This window comes from Chelmon rostratus, chromosome 7, assembly GCF_017976325.1.
Source record: "Chelmon rostratus isolate fCheRos1 chromosome 7, fCheRos1.pri, whole genome shotgun sequence".
NCBI classification, from domain to species: domain Eukaryota; kingdom Metazoa; phylum Chordata; class Actinopteri; order Chaetodontiformes; family Chaetodontidae; genus Chelmon; species Chelmon rostratus.
The window spans coordinates 22896781-22913457 of NC_055664.1; the positions used below are offsets into that span (position 1 = coordinate 22896781).

At 41.1% G+C, this 16677-nt stretch overlaps 1 protein-coding gene across 1 annotated transcript in view; it reads left to right on the forward strand.

The window, feature by feature from the left end:
• Positions 1–9557: 9557 nt before the first annotated feature.
• The window catches only part of frem2b (FRAS1 related extracellular matrix 2b), a 51575-nt gene continuing 44455 nt past the window's right edge, over positions 9558–16677 (forward strand). The window contains exons 1-2 of the mRNA XM_041940911.1: positions 9558–14568; positions 15680–15769. Of these exons, the coding sequence (XP_041796845.1) occupies positions 9558–14568; positions 15680–15769 (5101 nt within the window). The remainder of the gene's footprint in view (positions 14569–15679; positions 15770–16677) is intronic.

Here is a 16677-nt window from a genome sequence, read left to right on the forward strand (position 1 = left end):
ATCAGTTATTTTTATTTTTGATGCCTTCTGCATGGGAGAACCATTGCCAGACAGAGCTGACATGCAACTGCAGAAGTGACCTGCATTGCAGTAGATTTCCTCTTCCTGGTCCAGACAATAAGCACTGTAATAAGTGGTTATCTTCAGCTTATGATAATGCCACATAGATAGCCAGCTCTGGTGGTAAATTCACAATTAAGAGAATTTTAATGGCACCATCCTGGAACCAAATGCAGACAAAATGCTATCCCTACCAAAATTCAGAACTGGAATTATCACTATTATCACCATCAAACTGACTGACAGTTGTTTTACTACTAGCTCTAGACAACAACCAAACCTAATGTTTCTGATGTTTACAACAGTAAAATTCACACAGCAGTGAAACAACTCACAAATCTTACTCTTTAATTATATATAAATCTAGAGTCAAAAATCTGATTTTAATAATAACACTATAATAGACTTAATGAATTATTGAACTCACTTGCCACTAGAGGGCAGAAAGAGATTTCCTTCTCCTGATGAGACTCTGCTTTTAACGCCTCCAGATTACTTAAGGCTTTTTTTTTTTTTTTTTTTTTTTAATTACAGTCTATCTGTCTTATCTGCTCTTTGGTGGCAGCTCCATACTTGAGACTTCAATCACCATTTTTTCCCCTGTTAGGAAAAACATTCCCTAAGAAAGTTTGAGTGAATTACAGAGAAGCTGTTCGAGAAGGATATAAACTTCCGACAAAGGTTTATGTTCAGCGAGGGTTAGCAAATCTGGGCCAAATGTTTGTTAATGATGTTTGCTATTGCCAAAGACTCCTCTGACCCAGTTCCTGGCATGCTGATTACTGCTTTCACTTGTCTTAAGTATACAATGACTCTCACTTTCTTGTTTCAGCACTTGGTGTTTATGTCTTTAATCTGCATATCAGACGTAATGAAAGCTGAAGTATTAGTAAAGGCAAACTTTAGATCAGGTTTCAAATGTAAAAGCTTCCACCACTTATTGAAGACGTTTACAAGCACCATGATTTAATATTAATTGGAGAATGTTGAGTGTTATGTGAGATATTGCATGTATTACTTCGCAGTGCAGGCAGTGTGATTCATGACAATTCAGTCAACTGAGATAAAGTGTGTTTTCATAAATAAGCCATAAAATAGTCCCTCATTTTTTGCATTTAAACATTTAAATTCCAACACAAGGTTACGAACACTTTAACAGATTTGTGTGACATTTTGTGAAACACAGTCAGTGTATCCCATAAGTTTTATCTGCTTTTGTTGAGTCTCCTCTGAAGCTGAACAATTGCTTCAGCAAAATTGAAGTCATTTATGTTAGCTCTTAACAAATAGCTTACATACTTACCAGAGAAAAGATGTAAAAATGTTTAATCATGAAATCAGTCCGTTGTAAAAACTTAGCATTGTGTGTTACGCATGGCTGGTTTGATTTCACAGGGAGGTCATCAGTCTTTGCTGTGCATGTAGGTGGACAACACATTTGGCATTGCAGTCCAGCTCTCTGTCAATTAGATGTAGTATGTATCGGCCAGGTTTCAGCCCTGCTTCTAAAAATGAACACTGATGCAATAGCCAAGCTGGCAGCAGAAATTCAAAGTCATTATATAAGGTCTTGAACTAATTAGGCCTGCTGATCTTTCATTAGTAGCTACACAGCTACAGCATGTAGCTCAACTGACATGTTGGACCAAACTCAACTCAAATGAAGATTTTCACTATATAACTAAAAATGAGGTACACTTTAATTCAAAGTTCAGTTTCTTTAACTGAAGATTTGAGTTTTAATTGCTGGTTTTATTTTAAGATTTTTCATGTTAATAATAAAGTCAGGCTTTACTTGTTTGTGCAAGTTTAATTATGTGTTACTCATCCTAACTTTGTGTAGCTGTTCTCATAATATATTTACGATGCAAAACTCTATAGTGTATACTTTGCAACACATGAGAAGTGTAATGTGATGTTGCCATCTTCTGGCAGTGGCACTGAAGTATATGGTATGTGGCATTCACAGCTGTTGCAATTAAATGGTACTGTGTTAAAATATTTGAATACTGTAGCTTGTTTTCTGACAAAAAAAAAAAGAATGCTGACTTTTCTCATTTTACAAACAAATGCAGTACAGATGTGCTTAAGATTGTCTCCAAATACTCTGCAGGAATCTGTTGTCTGTGTTTGGTACATATGGAGGGGTGAAGATGTGTGGAGGTTATAGGTTCTGTTTATGTCTGTCTGCAGGGGTATTTACCAAACTCAGTAAGATCAGCAACACCCCATCACCTGACAACAATGAGCAAGAGTTTGTCAGTTTGTGTGCTGGTGCTTATTAGAGCTGTCAGCAGGGGAGACATGAGTGTGCAGGTGTGTGTGTGTGTGTGTGGTACTCATGTATGGTGTTTGTTTGCAGTTATGGACGGTAGGGGGTTAAAAATCACCCTAACGTCTCATAGCTGAAACTCTCATCTATCAGAAAGCATAAAAAGCACCTTGTTACATCAGTTAACTCTAACAGATGACAGCTGACTTTGGTGACTTCGGGCTAATGGAAAGATTAAGTCAATTACAGCTTAGCAGGGGGACTTAGAAATATTTGAGACATTCCCCAGAATACTGGAACAATAGGCACCCACATAGAAGCTGTCACTTGGAGGCAGTAAATTTCATTATGTCAGAGTAAATCTAACAAAATGTACTTGGTTCGTTTTCTAAAAAATAAATCTTGATAATAACATAACAATGACAATAGTGAAACACAGTCCAAGAGAAAGCATTACTGTCCCCACATGTGCAGCGTGTGCAGCTTTTTCACGAGCGTCTAGCGAATGCACTCTGTTTCATCTAGATGATAGTGTTGCTGACTTAGTCCCCAACTTTAGATCAAACAGAGCAGAAAAAGAATGCATTTGGCTCAGCAGAAACTGGAAATTCAAAAGGGGTCGAGGAGGATAAAATACATCAGAGGAATGGCCAAAATACACAGCTGTTAAGTCCACTACACACAAGAAAAATGCTAAATTTTACAGAAGGATTCAGGGAATATCATCCTTTTTATTCTCTAGAATTACACTGTTTTTATTGCATGACTTTTGTTTCTTCCTTGTTTGTTGTTGAGTTTTTTGAAACAAAGTAATTTTCTCTCTGTTCAGAAGGTCATTTTTCACTTTTGTTTTCTAATAATCAAACCAGAAATCTCAGTCATTTTTTTCTGCTGATGATGTGACAACGTGCAGATGTCACACAGTGACTCTCACCAGGTGAATTCTCATTTTTCTTTCTTTTTGCACGGTATAAATGAGTACAGACCACGGGTGGCCATACATGTTAAGCGTCTCTCAGCTTTAAAACTCATCAGGAGAAGGAAGGCCTGCAGGGTATCTGCCGGCAATCCTATTAAATGATGTAACCCTTGGCCTGGAGGTGACCACACCTCTGCAGGAAGCCCAAGATTTTGAGTTTTTAATAACATATAAAAGCCTGAAGTCAGAAACACAGTTTTAAGTTACGGATGAATGGTTAAATGTCTGCCGGTTGGCCTTTACTTGTGTCCTTAGCTGCTACCGCATCAGTCAGGTTAGTTAGACTATAATGAAGGCAGTTTTGACAGTGCCCTGGTGCTGCAACAATTGTTTTTGAACTGTTGGAGGCTTTTGGTCACAGCATTACACATCATACTTCATTAAAATCTCTCTATAACATGGTGTCCTTACAAGAGTGCAACAGCAGCAAGCAATTAATTGCTCACACAGACAGAAACCTTGATTCAGTGCCAGCCCAGAGTGATTGTGTGTAACACCAGTCATTCATAGGCTGTGGCAGAGACTGGGTGCATGTAAAACAACACATTTATGGGAATTAATTGACGTCGTTCCCTAGGATTTTATAATTTTGAAAACACTAGTGAAGCCACCATCTGCTCTAGACAACACACATACATCTTTAGTATCATCAAAACCAACATAACGTGCGATGAACTCAGTGTTTTACATTATTTTACAACATCTCATCAATAACAGATTTCAGATTTAACGACACAACCCGTTAATGTCTACTATGTGTGTTATATTATTAGATGTTTTTAACACACACAACATCTATAATCCACGGGTATTTTTATACTCTTTGCCATAGCTATACTGTACATGGGATACCTTATATTTAAAATTTTGTAATTCTTTTTGTTGCTACCTACTTGCACATTGTGAGATTAACAAAGTCTTATATTACAGCCAGATTTTTCTACTTAAACACATTAACTTGTATGCAACACTATACAGAAACCACAATCCAAGCACTTTGATTTGCCTTGTCAATATATCTAATTTGGACCCACTGTCCTTAAGTAACTACAGACCAAACTCAAAACTGCTCTGTTTAATCTGAGAAAGTAATCTAATCTCAAATGATCATCATCTCTATCATCTTTTATGAATAATAATAGTGGTTTTAACAAATTCTGCTCTGGTTCATAGTACGGAGACGCCACTTGTAAAGATTACTAGTAACCTACTGCTAACTGCAGACAGAGGTGACTTGCTCAATTTTAGTTCTTTTAGATTTAAGTGATGCCTTTGCCACAGTTGATTACAGTATCCTCTTATCTTTTGGAGACTTGGGTCGGCATCAAGGGCTCGGTTCATAGCAACTCTACTTCCTTGACTGCTCAGTTAAATTGTGGTGTCCCTCAGTGCTCAGCTCTTGGCCTCCTTCTGTTATCTATATACATGCTGTCCAAGTTATTCTAAATCATGATGTATTTTACAATTTTTATGCAGATGACACTCAGATCTGAAAGCAGCATCTCACAACAACAACCAAATTTTCCTTAAATTTAATGATAAATCTGAGGGTTATTCTGTTTGGTCCCCCCAATTCTGTTGTAAGCCTTCATTGTCTCTCATATAATATTAGAATCTCAGGGTGATATCTGATGGTATCCTCTGTTTTGATGATCAAGTTAATTTTGCCTTTTTTTTTTTTTTTTTTTTGCAATTGCAATGTTTTTATCTATTCCAATGCACTTTACTTGGGTAACATTTCTGGTCTGTTGACCTGGTATGTGCTCCCTTGATCATTAAGATCTGCGGATGGAGCCCTGCTGGTTACTCCCAGGTCACGGTTTGTGACTAAGGGTGATCAGGCTTTTGCTATTAGAGCCCCCACACTGTGGAGCTCTCTGCCTACTGAACTCAGACACAGTATGTCTCTAGTTTCCTTTAAATCTTTCTTAAAACTTTTCTTGTTGTGCTTTGTTACTTCTTAACATTTTTGTGAAAAGTTTATATAATAATGATGATAATAATATTATTATTGTCATATACCTCCCATTTTACATATTTTAGAGTTTGCAAGTTTGCGATTATGTGTCAAATCTTTAATTCCCATTACATGAGTAAATGAAAAATGATTGAAATGCATGTTTGTCAATGGATTATCACTTTACAATGACTGAGACACTCATTATTAAAGTCTTTTCATTTTTGTGTTAGAAAATTTATAGGAAAAGGACATCTGTGATGTAAATGTCTAATTTGAAATTCAATGTTCACTACTGAAATAGCTTCATATTCTGCAAAAAAACAAAAATATTTTGGAGGTTTGAAATTTCAAATGAATATTACTCTCTGTGACTCTAGTCACATTAGCACAGCTCTCCATTTCATTCTTGGGTTTTACTCCTGGACTTAAGATAAACCACTACATTCTGAGGTTATGCCCGACTTTAATTAGAGGCCAGCACAGTGTGGCCAGAGAGCCTTAACATATTGCTGTATTTTGATTTACACACAAACACAAACACACATGCATGTACATATTTGTGTCCCCATTCTTAGAACTTGTTCTTTCTCACTTTTTGATTGTCCTTGGATTTCATCTATTTTAGACCCATTTTTTTTCTGCAAAGTACAACGATGAACCTATTTGTTAAAAGAACGCTGGAAATAAACCTAACTTGACTTCTTTTGTAAGCAATACGATTCCTCTGGCCATACATTATAGTCTTTCATATGGGTCCACGCACACCTGGGGAATTTAGGAGCATAAATAAAGAATATGATTAAACTTGACTGGTTTTGCTGCCTTTTTAGTTTTGTAATATCCCAAGAGTAACATAAGCTGGGGAAGATGGATTTGGCTGCCGGTTAGCCAAGCATTTTGTTTCTATGGATTACAAAATTTACTTTTGTAGGGAGGGACTTCAGAGTAGCTCCTGCCGCCATTCCAACTTCAACCATCAAAAGAATTGTCCCTGACAGGAACGTAACAAACTAAAATAGCCTTAATGAGATCAGTGAGGCTGAGGTTGTATTGTCTCTAGGGAATAACCACAAACAGAAATAGTTCTGGTAAGTCCAAGCAATTGTTGGAATGGAGTCACTTTAGTAACGCTGAGGCAAACAGTGGGGTGGCACCGAAGCGGGCTATTATCAAAAGTATTTCTAGTGAGAGAGGGACACTGCTGTCACAGTGTGCAGATAGAACAAACAGTGGTCATGTTAATAATGATAAAGATTTTGTGTAGCTTTGTTACATTGATTAATACATATTTATTATCAATTGGTTTATTTAACACAGACAGTTAGGGCTATTTTTCAGCCACAGTTCTGTAGTCACCCTTAAATAGTACAAAATACTGAACTATGACACAAGCATGCAGAGCAATGTTAATAAAGACAGTGCAAAAATATAAAAAGAAAGCAATTATTGTTAAGAGTTTGTTTGGCTGCAGATATGAGCTCAGACTGAACACGCAGATGGTCCATCCTGCACTGCTTTGTCCAAGTATCAGGTTGATTCAATGACGCCACCTCTCAGAGCTCAAGGCACCTCACAAGTATGTATATGTGTACATACATGACTGTAGATGTATATCTCTGTTAACCCAGTTACAATCATAGTGGTGACAGCAGGGAATGCAAGCTTTTCAGTGTTTGGCCTGTGGGTGTGTGTGTGGTGATGATAAGGCAGGACATTAAGCTCAGAGGAAACTGAAAGTTAGCCCTGCTGTAAATGACAGGCAAAACAGAATATTTTTAGATTATGGATACATCTAACGTAAATATGCTTTTATTGTTTTCTTCGAGGCAGTCGGTATCTTTGGACTGCTGGCAGAAGCACATTTAGCTGTCACCAGAGTCATCACAAAATAAAACAAAGTGATTTTCTGGGTGTTAACAGCCACAAAGAAAAACTAGATGAGCTCCAGAACGAACAGCTTTGAAGTTTTTGCTGTCAGTGTTCAACGGGGAGAAAACTTGAAATGAATGAGCAACCGAAAATCATCTATTGTTCTTCTGGTAAACATTTAGAAGTGGTATAAGTGGTGCATTCAAAAGTGAGCTGAACCACAGTATTTTAGCCAAAACCCCACCTGCACCATATACAATAAATCATCTGCACATCGGGAGTGCGATTGTAATCCTCACTTCCTTCATAGACAGACAGTTCTATCTTTTAAGAGATAGTGGTCATTTACAATAAATTTGATTCAAATGTGATGTGACAGAATATCATCAAACTTCCCCTCGCCTCAAAAATAAGCCTGAAGGTTTGGGTATGATCCAATTCCCTCTCTGCCATCGCCGCTGTCAGAAAGTTCTATTCATCTTCTTTTTCATTTTCTCTTGTAACTAGGAGCTGTCAAGGCCTGGGGGCTTTGCCTTGCAGTTTGCTTGGCTCTATTTATAATTGGACCCTGTCAACAGTGTCCAGTGCAACTCAACTGCGCAGTTTGTTATGGCAGCTACTGTGTACCAATTTCAACACATGCCAGCTGTGAGACAGTTTGTATGTCTTTAATGCGCAACTATAGGCAGGTGCAGACACACTGGCTGCACCCATGACTTTGTGCATGGAATGAAAATCATCTAAAAGGGATCAGAGGGGACTGAGCACAGTTGAAGTCAAATTCTTCCACGCAATATATGGCTTTAGGGATGCTACACGCTGACAGGAGAACATAGTGATGTGCGTACATATACATATATATATTAATATACCGTATGCAAAGGCTGTGGGTTTAATCAGACATACAGAACAACTGTGCATGTACCAATGCAGCATGAATACCACACTTGTGTGAAAGAAATCAGACTATTTTTCCAATTTTACTGACATTTTAATGCGAAAACAGTAGTAGCACCATATAGGAGCCTGGTAATGACACAATATAAGATTTTGCATGGCTCCATCTCCCATCAATGTTCTCAGACTCCCCCGTAGACATATTCTAATCTATTACAAAGCAGCAGTGGTGCTCACCATGCCAAAATTAAAGCTACTTTTAATATAACTGAGTCATTTTCACCTGCCCTGCTGTGCTGCACAATCGCTGTGTGGGTCTCTTCATCAGCACTGGGTCTCCAGATGAGTGGCGAGAGCAGTCGGATCATGACTGAGCTTGTCAGGAGTCAGAGGAGAATGCTCTGTGGGCGGAAGCGACAGACTGATGGGAGACCTGTGTGATGAGAGAGCAGCATAACAGAAAAAAAGGACAATGTGACTGGATGACATTAATAAATAGAAGTTTTGACTCATGCTTTAAGATGGGATTGTGGGGAGCAGGTTAAAGCCATGTTGTGGCCACATGGATTACATTACATCACAGTGGACAGTCAATTTTCTGCAGTGCTTCCTTTCCATCAGCTCTGCTGTGTATGACTGCAGACACGCCATACCCCCTCATTCATTCACAGGGACAATTCACTCCATTTTGTGTCCCTTGTCAAACAATACACAGCATATTAGCGTCACTAAAGGTGCCTGTTTGACCCAAGAATTTCACGACGAACCTGATTTTCATTAGGAAAAAGAAGGTGGAAAATGTGCATAACATCGAGGGTAGGGTGTGATGTCGGCTGGTGAGGAAGAGTGCGGAGAGCATCCTCAGCAGCGCGAGCCACGAGAGGGAGACAAAGCTTTTCTCCAGTCAGATTACCAGTGAAGACTCTTTTATGCAGCTGCACTACTGATCGCTTCCCCTTACTTTTAGGAATAGTCTGAAGTGAGTGAATAGCTTTGACTAGAGAACATATGCAGATCATTTTAAAACAGCATCCAACAGGAAGATCTGCTCTGCCAGATCTGGTCTGGCGTGTAGAATGAAGTCATTCGAACATCATTTCTATTTCTGGTCACACTGCGGGCTATAAATCTTTCCTCATGACCAAACATCACCTCATTCGTTTATTTATCTTCCCGTAGTCAACCTAATAAGGTCCAGCCCACGCGGCATCGTTTTTGTCTGGCTAGAATGACAGAAAGCACATCCACTTAAAGCCTGTCGAACGCATTCCAGCGGACATATCAGCCAATCCGCTGAGAGGAGGGCGTAACTCTCTTTACTCCGGCAGAGCAGGAGTATGAATTGAAGTTTAGATTATCAGTGTGCTGCTGCTGGGAGAGAATGGTGCACCTTGGTGCCCATAGGTGCGCGATATTATCCAACTCTGATTTTATGTTCTTGCAACTTTAACCGCCGTAGTTAGTTTACAAGGGTGTATGCGCAAAGTTCAACGTGTCCTCTCTGCGGTTCCACACTACAAATGGCTTGGATTATTCCCCCGCATCTGCACGGGACTGGCGCTGCTTTCATTCTGCTTGCCGTGATTCTGACAGGTGATGCAGTTGCGCAGGTTTTTGACAGCTATGGATTATCATACGCCTTGAGGTCCGAGCTGTCAGAGGACACGATATTGGTTGCCAATAATGGGATCCGCGTGCCTTTCGGGAGATCAGTCTTCATTGATCCCATCAACGATTTGGTTATCCAAGTTCAGCCCGGCGATAGATGCAGCGTAACAGTCCTGGACAATGACCCCTTATCTCAAAGGCCTGGACACCTGTCTCCGAAAAAGTTTCCGTGTGAATTTGGCCCTAATGACGTGAAGTATTCTCACTTTGGCTCTAGGAGTCCACCGAGGGATAGAGTGAGATTACAACTCAGGTATGACACCCAAACGGATACCATTATAATACCTTTTATGATGGAGGTAGAAGTCATTTTCACACAGCTGGAAGTGCTGACCAAAAATATGCCACTCACTGTTGAGAAATTGCTCGGTACAAGTAACCCCATCGATAGAAAAATTTTAGAATTCACCTATGATAAAAGTGCACAACAATGCAAAATAGCCTCTCTCTCCAGTGGCAGCGTGCTGCCCAGGTATGGCAAACTTGTGGATGAGGACAGCCTTGGAACAATGGTGGACTGTGATGAATTTATTAAAATGAACATCCGTTATCAGCATACATTTGCTTCAAAGTCACCAAACAGAGATTACGTTCCAATGCTTGTGGAGTTACATGATAAGGAAGGCAATTTGCTCAAGCAGGAATTCTTCCAAATTTTGGTGAGGATCAAAGAAGGAGAGGAGAACACAGCTCCCAAGCCCAGCTTTGTAGCAATGATGATGATGGAAGTGGACCAGTTTGTAATGACAGCGATAACCACGGATATGCTGGCTGCAGAGGATATTGAGTCCAATCCTGATGAATTAATTTTCAACATCACATCCACCCTGTCCTTTGAGGAGGGCTACATAGTGAGCACAGATGATAGGAATTTACCAATAACCTCATTTTACCAAGGAGACCTGAAAGACTTGAAAATCGCCTACAAACCCCCTGCTGTGGATTCAGACACTGAGCGGATTTTCCAGATTGAGTTTGAGGTTGTGGACACAGAGGGGGCTGTGTCAGACCCTTTTGCTTTCATGATTGTTGTTAAGCCTATGAACACGTTGGCCCCTGTGGTTACTAGGAATACTGGCCAGTTACTGTATGAGGGTCAGTCCAGGCCTCTGTCCAGTTCACAGAATCTGGAAATCAGTGATGAGGACAATCTAGAAAAAGTCAAAATCACTGTTATTGATGGGCTGAGGCATGGAGAATTAACTGTTCTGGGCTCGGGGAGTAAATTTTTCACCCCGGGTGACCTTGACTCTGGAGTTGTCATTTATCAACATGATGGCAGTGACACCTACAGTGATAATATTATTTTCAGAATGACAGATGGCACAAATGAGGTGGAGTTTCTGTTTCCTATCACTGTTGTGCCAACTGATGACGAGCCTCCGATCATCAACGCTAACACAGGTTTGTTTTTATTCAAAAACCAAATGATGCCAATCTCCACACTTATGCTCAGTGCAGCAGACATCGACTCGGAGGATTCCTCAATAAAATTCACAATAGAGCCTCCCTTTTCCACGATTGGGCAGGTGTTGCTCCGTCAGTCTGAGGCCCCAGAGGACCCATCGACTTGGAAGTTTAACACAGAGGATGAATTGTATGAGAAAGTAGTGACTGAATGGCTGCAGCAGGATATTACTGATGGTAAACTGTTTTACAAGCATAATGGGCCTCACAGCACCAGCACAGTCATGGATCAGTTTGTGTTTAAAGTTCAAGATGACAATGACCCACCAAACCAATCAGGTGAGAGCTCGTTCATTATCAAAATCCTCCCTGTTGATGACCTCCCACCTGAACTGTACCCTGGCACGACTCTGCAAATGGCTGTGCATGAGTATCAGCTTACTTACTTCCGAAAGAAATTCCTCCGTTACACTGACCTGGACTCAGAGGATCGGGATCTCAAATACACAATTATCCAGCCTCCGACAGATACAGATGAGAATAGCCCTGCTGTATTAGGATCTCTGGTATTAACTGAAAAGCCAAACACTGAAGTCACAACTTTCACTCAGGCACAAATTAACCACCATAAAATCGCTTATAAACCCCCCGATCTTGAGCTTGGTATTACCACTCATATTTTGCAGTTTAAGTACACTGTGGAGGATGTTTCTGGAAATATCGTAGAAGGAGTTTTCACTATATTTTTAAAGCCTGTGGACAACAAGCCGCCCGAAATAACCAACTCTGGATTTACTGTGCTTGAACGTGGCACACATATCATTACAAGTGCTGAGCTGGACACCTCAGACACAGACACAGACCGCAAACAGATATCTTTCACTATTTCTCAGCTTCCACTGCATGGCCAGATCCAGTTTACATTTACTGACATGACAAAAGGAGACACTTTCACCCTAGAGGATATTGAAAATGCCAGAATTTCATACATTCACAATGGGGATGAATCCACAGTGGATTCAATACAAATAGATGTCAGCGATGGGGTCCATGTTGTCCCAATTACTATAAAGATTAGTGTGAAGCCTATTGATGATGAAACTCCAACTATCAGTCTTCCAGCTGGTACAATTGGCTCTTACATAGATGTACTGGAAAATGGAGCAACAGAAATCACAAGCAATGTCATTCAGGGAAGAGATGAGGACACGGATGACCTTCGTCTGACCTTCATTGTGGAGGATTCACCATCATTAGGTGAAATTCTGGTGAAAGGCATTCCATCTGGCACCTTCACCCAAGCTGATATCATTAACGGCTTTGTGGTCTATGCTCATACCAGTGGGGAGATAGGATTGACCACAAAGGAGGACTTTTTCAATCTCACTTTGACGGACATGTCTGATGAGTGGACTGTTGGAGGAAATAAAATCACAGGTGTCAGGGTGCATGTAACTATTCTTCCCCTGGACAGCCAGGCTCCAGAGGTCTTTGTGGGGCCACAGTTCACTGTTGTTGAGGGAGAGAAAAATGTAATTCAAATTCTTCATATAAGCACCGATGATGTCGACACACCCAACGACGACCTCCTTTGTACAATCATTGTACAGCCGACTTCTGGCTATGTGGAAAATATTTCACCAGCCCCAGGCTCAGAGAAATCCAGGTCCGGGACTGCTATTAGTGCTTTCACCATCAAGGACATCAGACAGAATCACATTTACTATGTGCAAAGCATTCACAAGGGAGTTGAGCCAGTGGAGGACAGGTTTACATTCAGATGCTCTGATGGCATCAATTTCTCTGAAAGGCACTTTTTCCCTATCTCCATAATCCCCTCTAATGATGAAAAGCCTGAGATTTACATGAGAGAGTTTGTAGTTATGGAGGGCATGAACATAGTCATCGACACTCCCATTCTGAATGGTGCTGATGCAGATCTCCCCTCTGATCAGCTCACGTTCATTATCACCAAACCCCCCAAGCACGGATTTATTCTCAATCAGCTCACTACCGGCACTGTCCCTGTCTCTAACTTCACCTTGGATCAGATCAGGGAGGCCTCCAGCATTGTGTATGAGCATGATGACTCAGAGACCACAGAGGACAGCTTTGATATTGTTCTCACAGATGGAAAGTTCAGTGTAGAGAAAACAGTAATAGTTATGATTATCCCGGTGGATGACGAGACCCCAAGGATGGCAATCAATGACGGCCTTGAAATTGAGATAGGTGAGGTGAAAGTCATAAACAGCAATGTTTTAAAAGCTACTGATCTGGACTCTGAGGATAACACACTAACTTACATTATTCGCTATGGGCCGGGTCAGGGGTATTTACAGAGGACAACGCCTTCTGGGACATTGCAAAACATCACAGTTGGAATGAACTTTACACAGAACGAAGTGGACCAGGGTCTGATTGTATACATCCATGTTGGGCAAGAGGGGATCCGCGACCTCATCAAATTTGATGTGACAGATGGCATCAACTCTTTGATTGACAGATACTTCTATGTCACAGTGGGTGGCATTGACATGGTTTTCCCAGATGTCATCAACAAAGGTGTATCCCTTAAAGAGGGTGGCAGGGTTACTCTGACAACAGACCTGCTCAGCACCAGTGACCTCAACAGCCCAGATGAACACTTGGTCTTCACAATCACCAGAGCTCCAATGAGAGGACACCTGGAGTGCACAGACACACCCGGGATGCCCATCTCATCCTTCACACAGCTCCAGCTGGCTGGTAACAAAGTCTACTACATCCACACTGCTGACGATGAAGTGAAAATGGATAGCTTTGAATTTGAAGTCACTGATGGCTACAACCCTGTGTTCCGCACCTTCCGCATTTCCATCACTGACGTGGACAATAAAAAGCCTGTGGTGACAATACACGGCCTGGTGGTAACCGAGGGGGAGAACAAGCTCATCACGCCTTTTGAGCTAACAGTGGAGGACAGAGACACTGTTGACCGCCTCCTGAAGTTCACAGTCACTCAAATCCCAGTTCATGGTCGCCTGCTCTTTAACAACACCCGGCCTGTCAACTCCTTCACAAAGCAGGACCTGAATGAGAACATGATCAGCTACAAGCATGATGGCACAGAGAGTGCAGAGGACAGCTTCTCCTTCACCGTCACTGATGGCACTCACACAGACTTCTACATCTTCCCTGACACAGTGTTTGAGACTCGAAAGCCTCAAGTGATGAAGATTACCATCCTCCCGTTGGATAATGGGGTACCGCAGATTGTGGTGAACAAGGGTGCCCCAACATTGAGGGTTCTTGAGACTGGCCAACTGGGGTTTGTGATCACCAGTAAGACCCTTAAAGCAGAAGACAGAGACAGCTTTCAGGATTCTGTGACCTTTAGGATTACTGTTGCCCCAGAACACGGTTACCTGATCAACCTCAGCAAAGGAAATGCTACCATCACCACCTTCACACAAGGTAAGAGAGCTGCATTTCAAACAGCTTTGAAATCCTGTGGCATTCTGTTAGATTTGTAATGTACTGCAGAGACTCGCGTCCAAGACAGTGTTTAATTCTCTCGAGACCACTCTCAAACTCATTTTACATTTACTCTTTCTGCTAAATGCACTCCCCTCTGATGCCTAAAAGCGCTGATTTCCAATATAAAGGTTTTTGTTTTCACTCAAGAGGCTGTTTACAGAGATGAAGTATGCCAGTGCCTCAGGCTGACTAGAGGAGTGCATTTTTCAAACAGTGACTAATGTATTTCATGTCGGGAGAGAAGTGGTGGTAATTCGTACATTACCAGAGTCGTAATTCCTAATATAGGACGAGGGGATCACAGACATGAGGATAGATAATGTGGACATACACATGGCGGGGCCAGGGGGTATTGTATTTTGGCTCCCAGCAGAACAATCGCAACCATGAGTACACGAGGGGTGTCTTGGTAAATGCCAAATATCAGGGTAGCAGTATCAATGTACAGTCAATATCCATGTATTCCCTGCTTTTATTTACTGAGTCACTGTGAGATGCTTTCCCCAAGAGGCCTGTTCAATATTTCAAGAGTTCTCACAAGAGTAAACAGACAGTAAATAAAGACACAATCTCCTGGGCATTTGAAAATTGTGGCTATGCATTTTTATGCATCGGTCCCTTTGAAGGGAGATGTTTTGACATCAAATATTGAAGACAGCAAGGGCTGTAAACTTCAACATCTTCCAGATCCAGGGCTACAAAAAAACCTGTCTAGCACCACACTGTCAGGATGGCAAACAGACCACTGTGATGGAGCCCCAACAATCGGGCTATAATTTACGTTCTGTGTCATTTAGGAGTATAATAGGCATACAGCCCTAGTTACTATACAGTTTCTCCTTTCACATTTCCTTCACACTATGCAGTGTGTATATTTCATCACACAGCCTGAGCCTGCTTCGTATAGCAGGGCTCAGGAGTAGTTATTGACACATAATCTGTCAGGAACAAATTGGACATATTTCCCCACTTGTCATTTAAGACACATTACTGGCATAAACTTTAGTATGATGTTGTGGTTATTTATGCAAATGTTTATCTTTTTCAGCTGAAATTGATGACATGAACATATGCTATATTCTGAGGGACAAGGACAACGCTACAAATGACATCTTCTATTTCTCCATTGAGGACAGTGGTGAGTTACTTTATTTAAACATGCCCTCTTGAAATTACACTATGAATGAATTCTTGTCCTGGTGACAAATGTCATTTTGCTACACTGTGTCAAGTTTAACTTTAAGAAACTCACATTCCTTTAAGAAAGCAAAAGAAAAGCTTGCATTTGCATAATGTGCCTAACTTAGCAGAATTACGAAGCAAAAGCTGTGTGCACAGAAGGGAGAGATTTCCAGAACAATTACTAGTCAGTGAGTCTCAAGAGTCAATGAGGTGAATGAGAAGGAAAGAAAAATATACTATGTACGGATAACTTTTGTTTATGTCATGCTCTGTTGATTCCCATTCAACCAGTAGGTCTGCCAAAAAATGTATTTTCAGAGCTCCCATGCCTATTAGAGAAAGCGCTATTTATCTGAAAATCATGTTAGTGTTACTGTGCAGTATGCCGTAGTACACCCCACAAATGATCACCCATTATTTTGTACATGCAAGAGCCTCCTCATTTAGAAAGTAATGATTGATTTAGCGAGTAAGTAATTTGTGGAACAATTAGCGGAGACCCTCCTTCCACGGTAGATATGTAATCAGGCACAGGCTCAGTGAGTGGTTTGAGGCAATCATGCCGGTGTTGCCGATTAGCAGAAGCAGCGTGCCTGACAGTGTGTCCTTTTTGCTACCCTTCAGCCGTGATGAGGGAGCACAAAGGAACTCTCTAATAGGGGCCCTCTTTTCCCACAAGCACCTCAGAGGGCCCCAGTGCACATTTTCTCATCTCTCAACTTGGGACTAATCTGTGGCTTCAGTTGAATAATAGACAGGTTAAGATCAATGCCAACAGGTGGATGGGGTGCTAATGAGTGATCACTAAAATGCAGCGGACAGCTTCTTATCAGGAGGTGATACTGAATAAAAGTGCTTTACCTG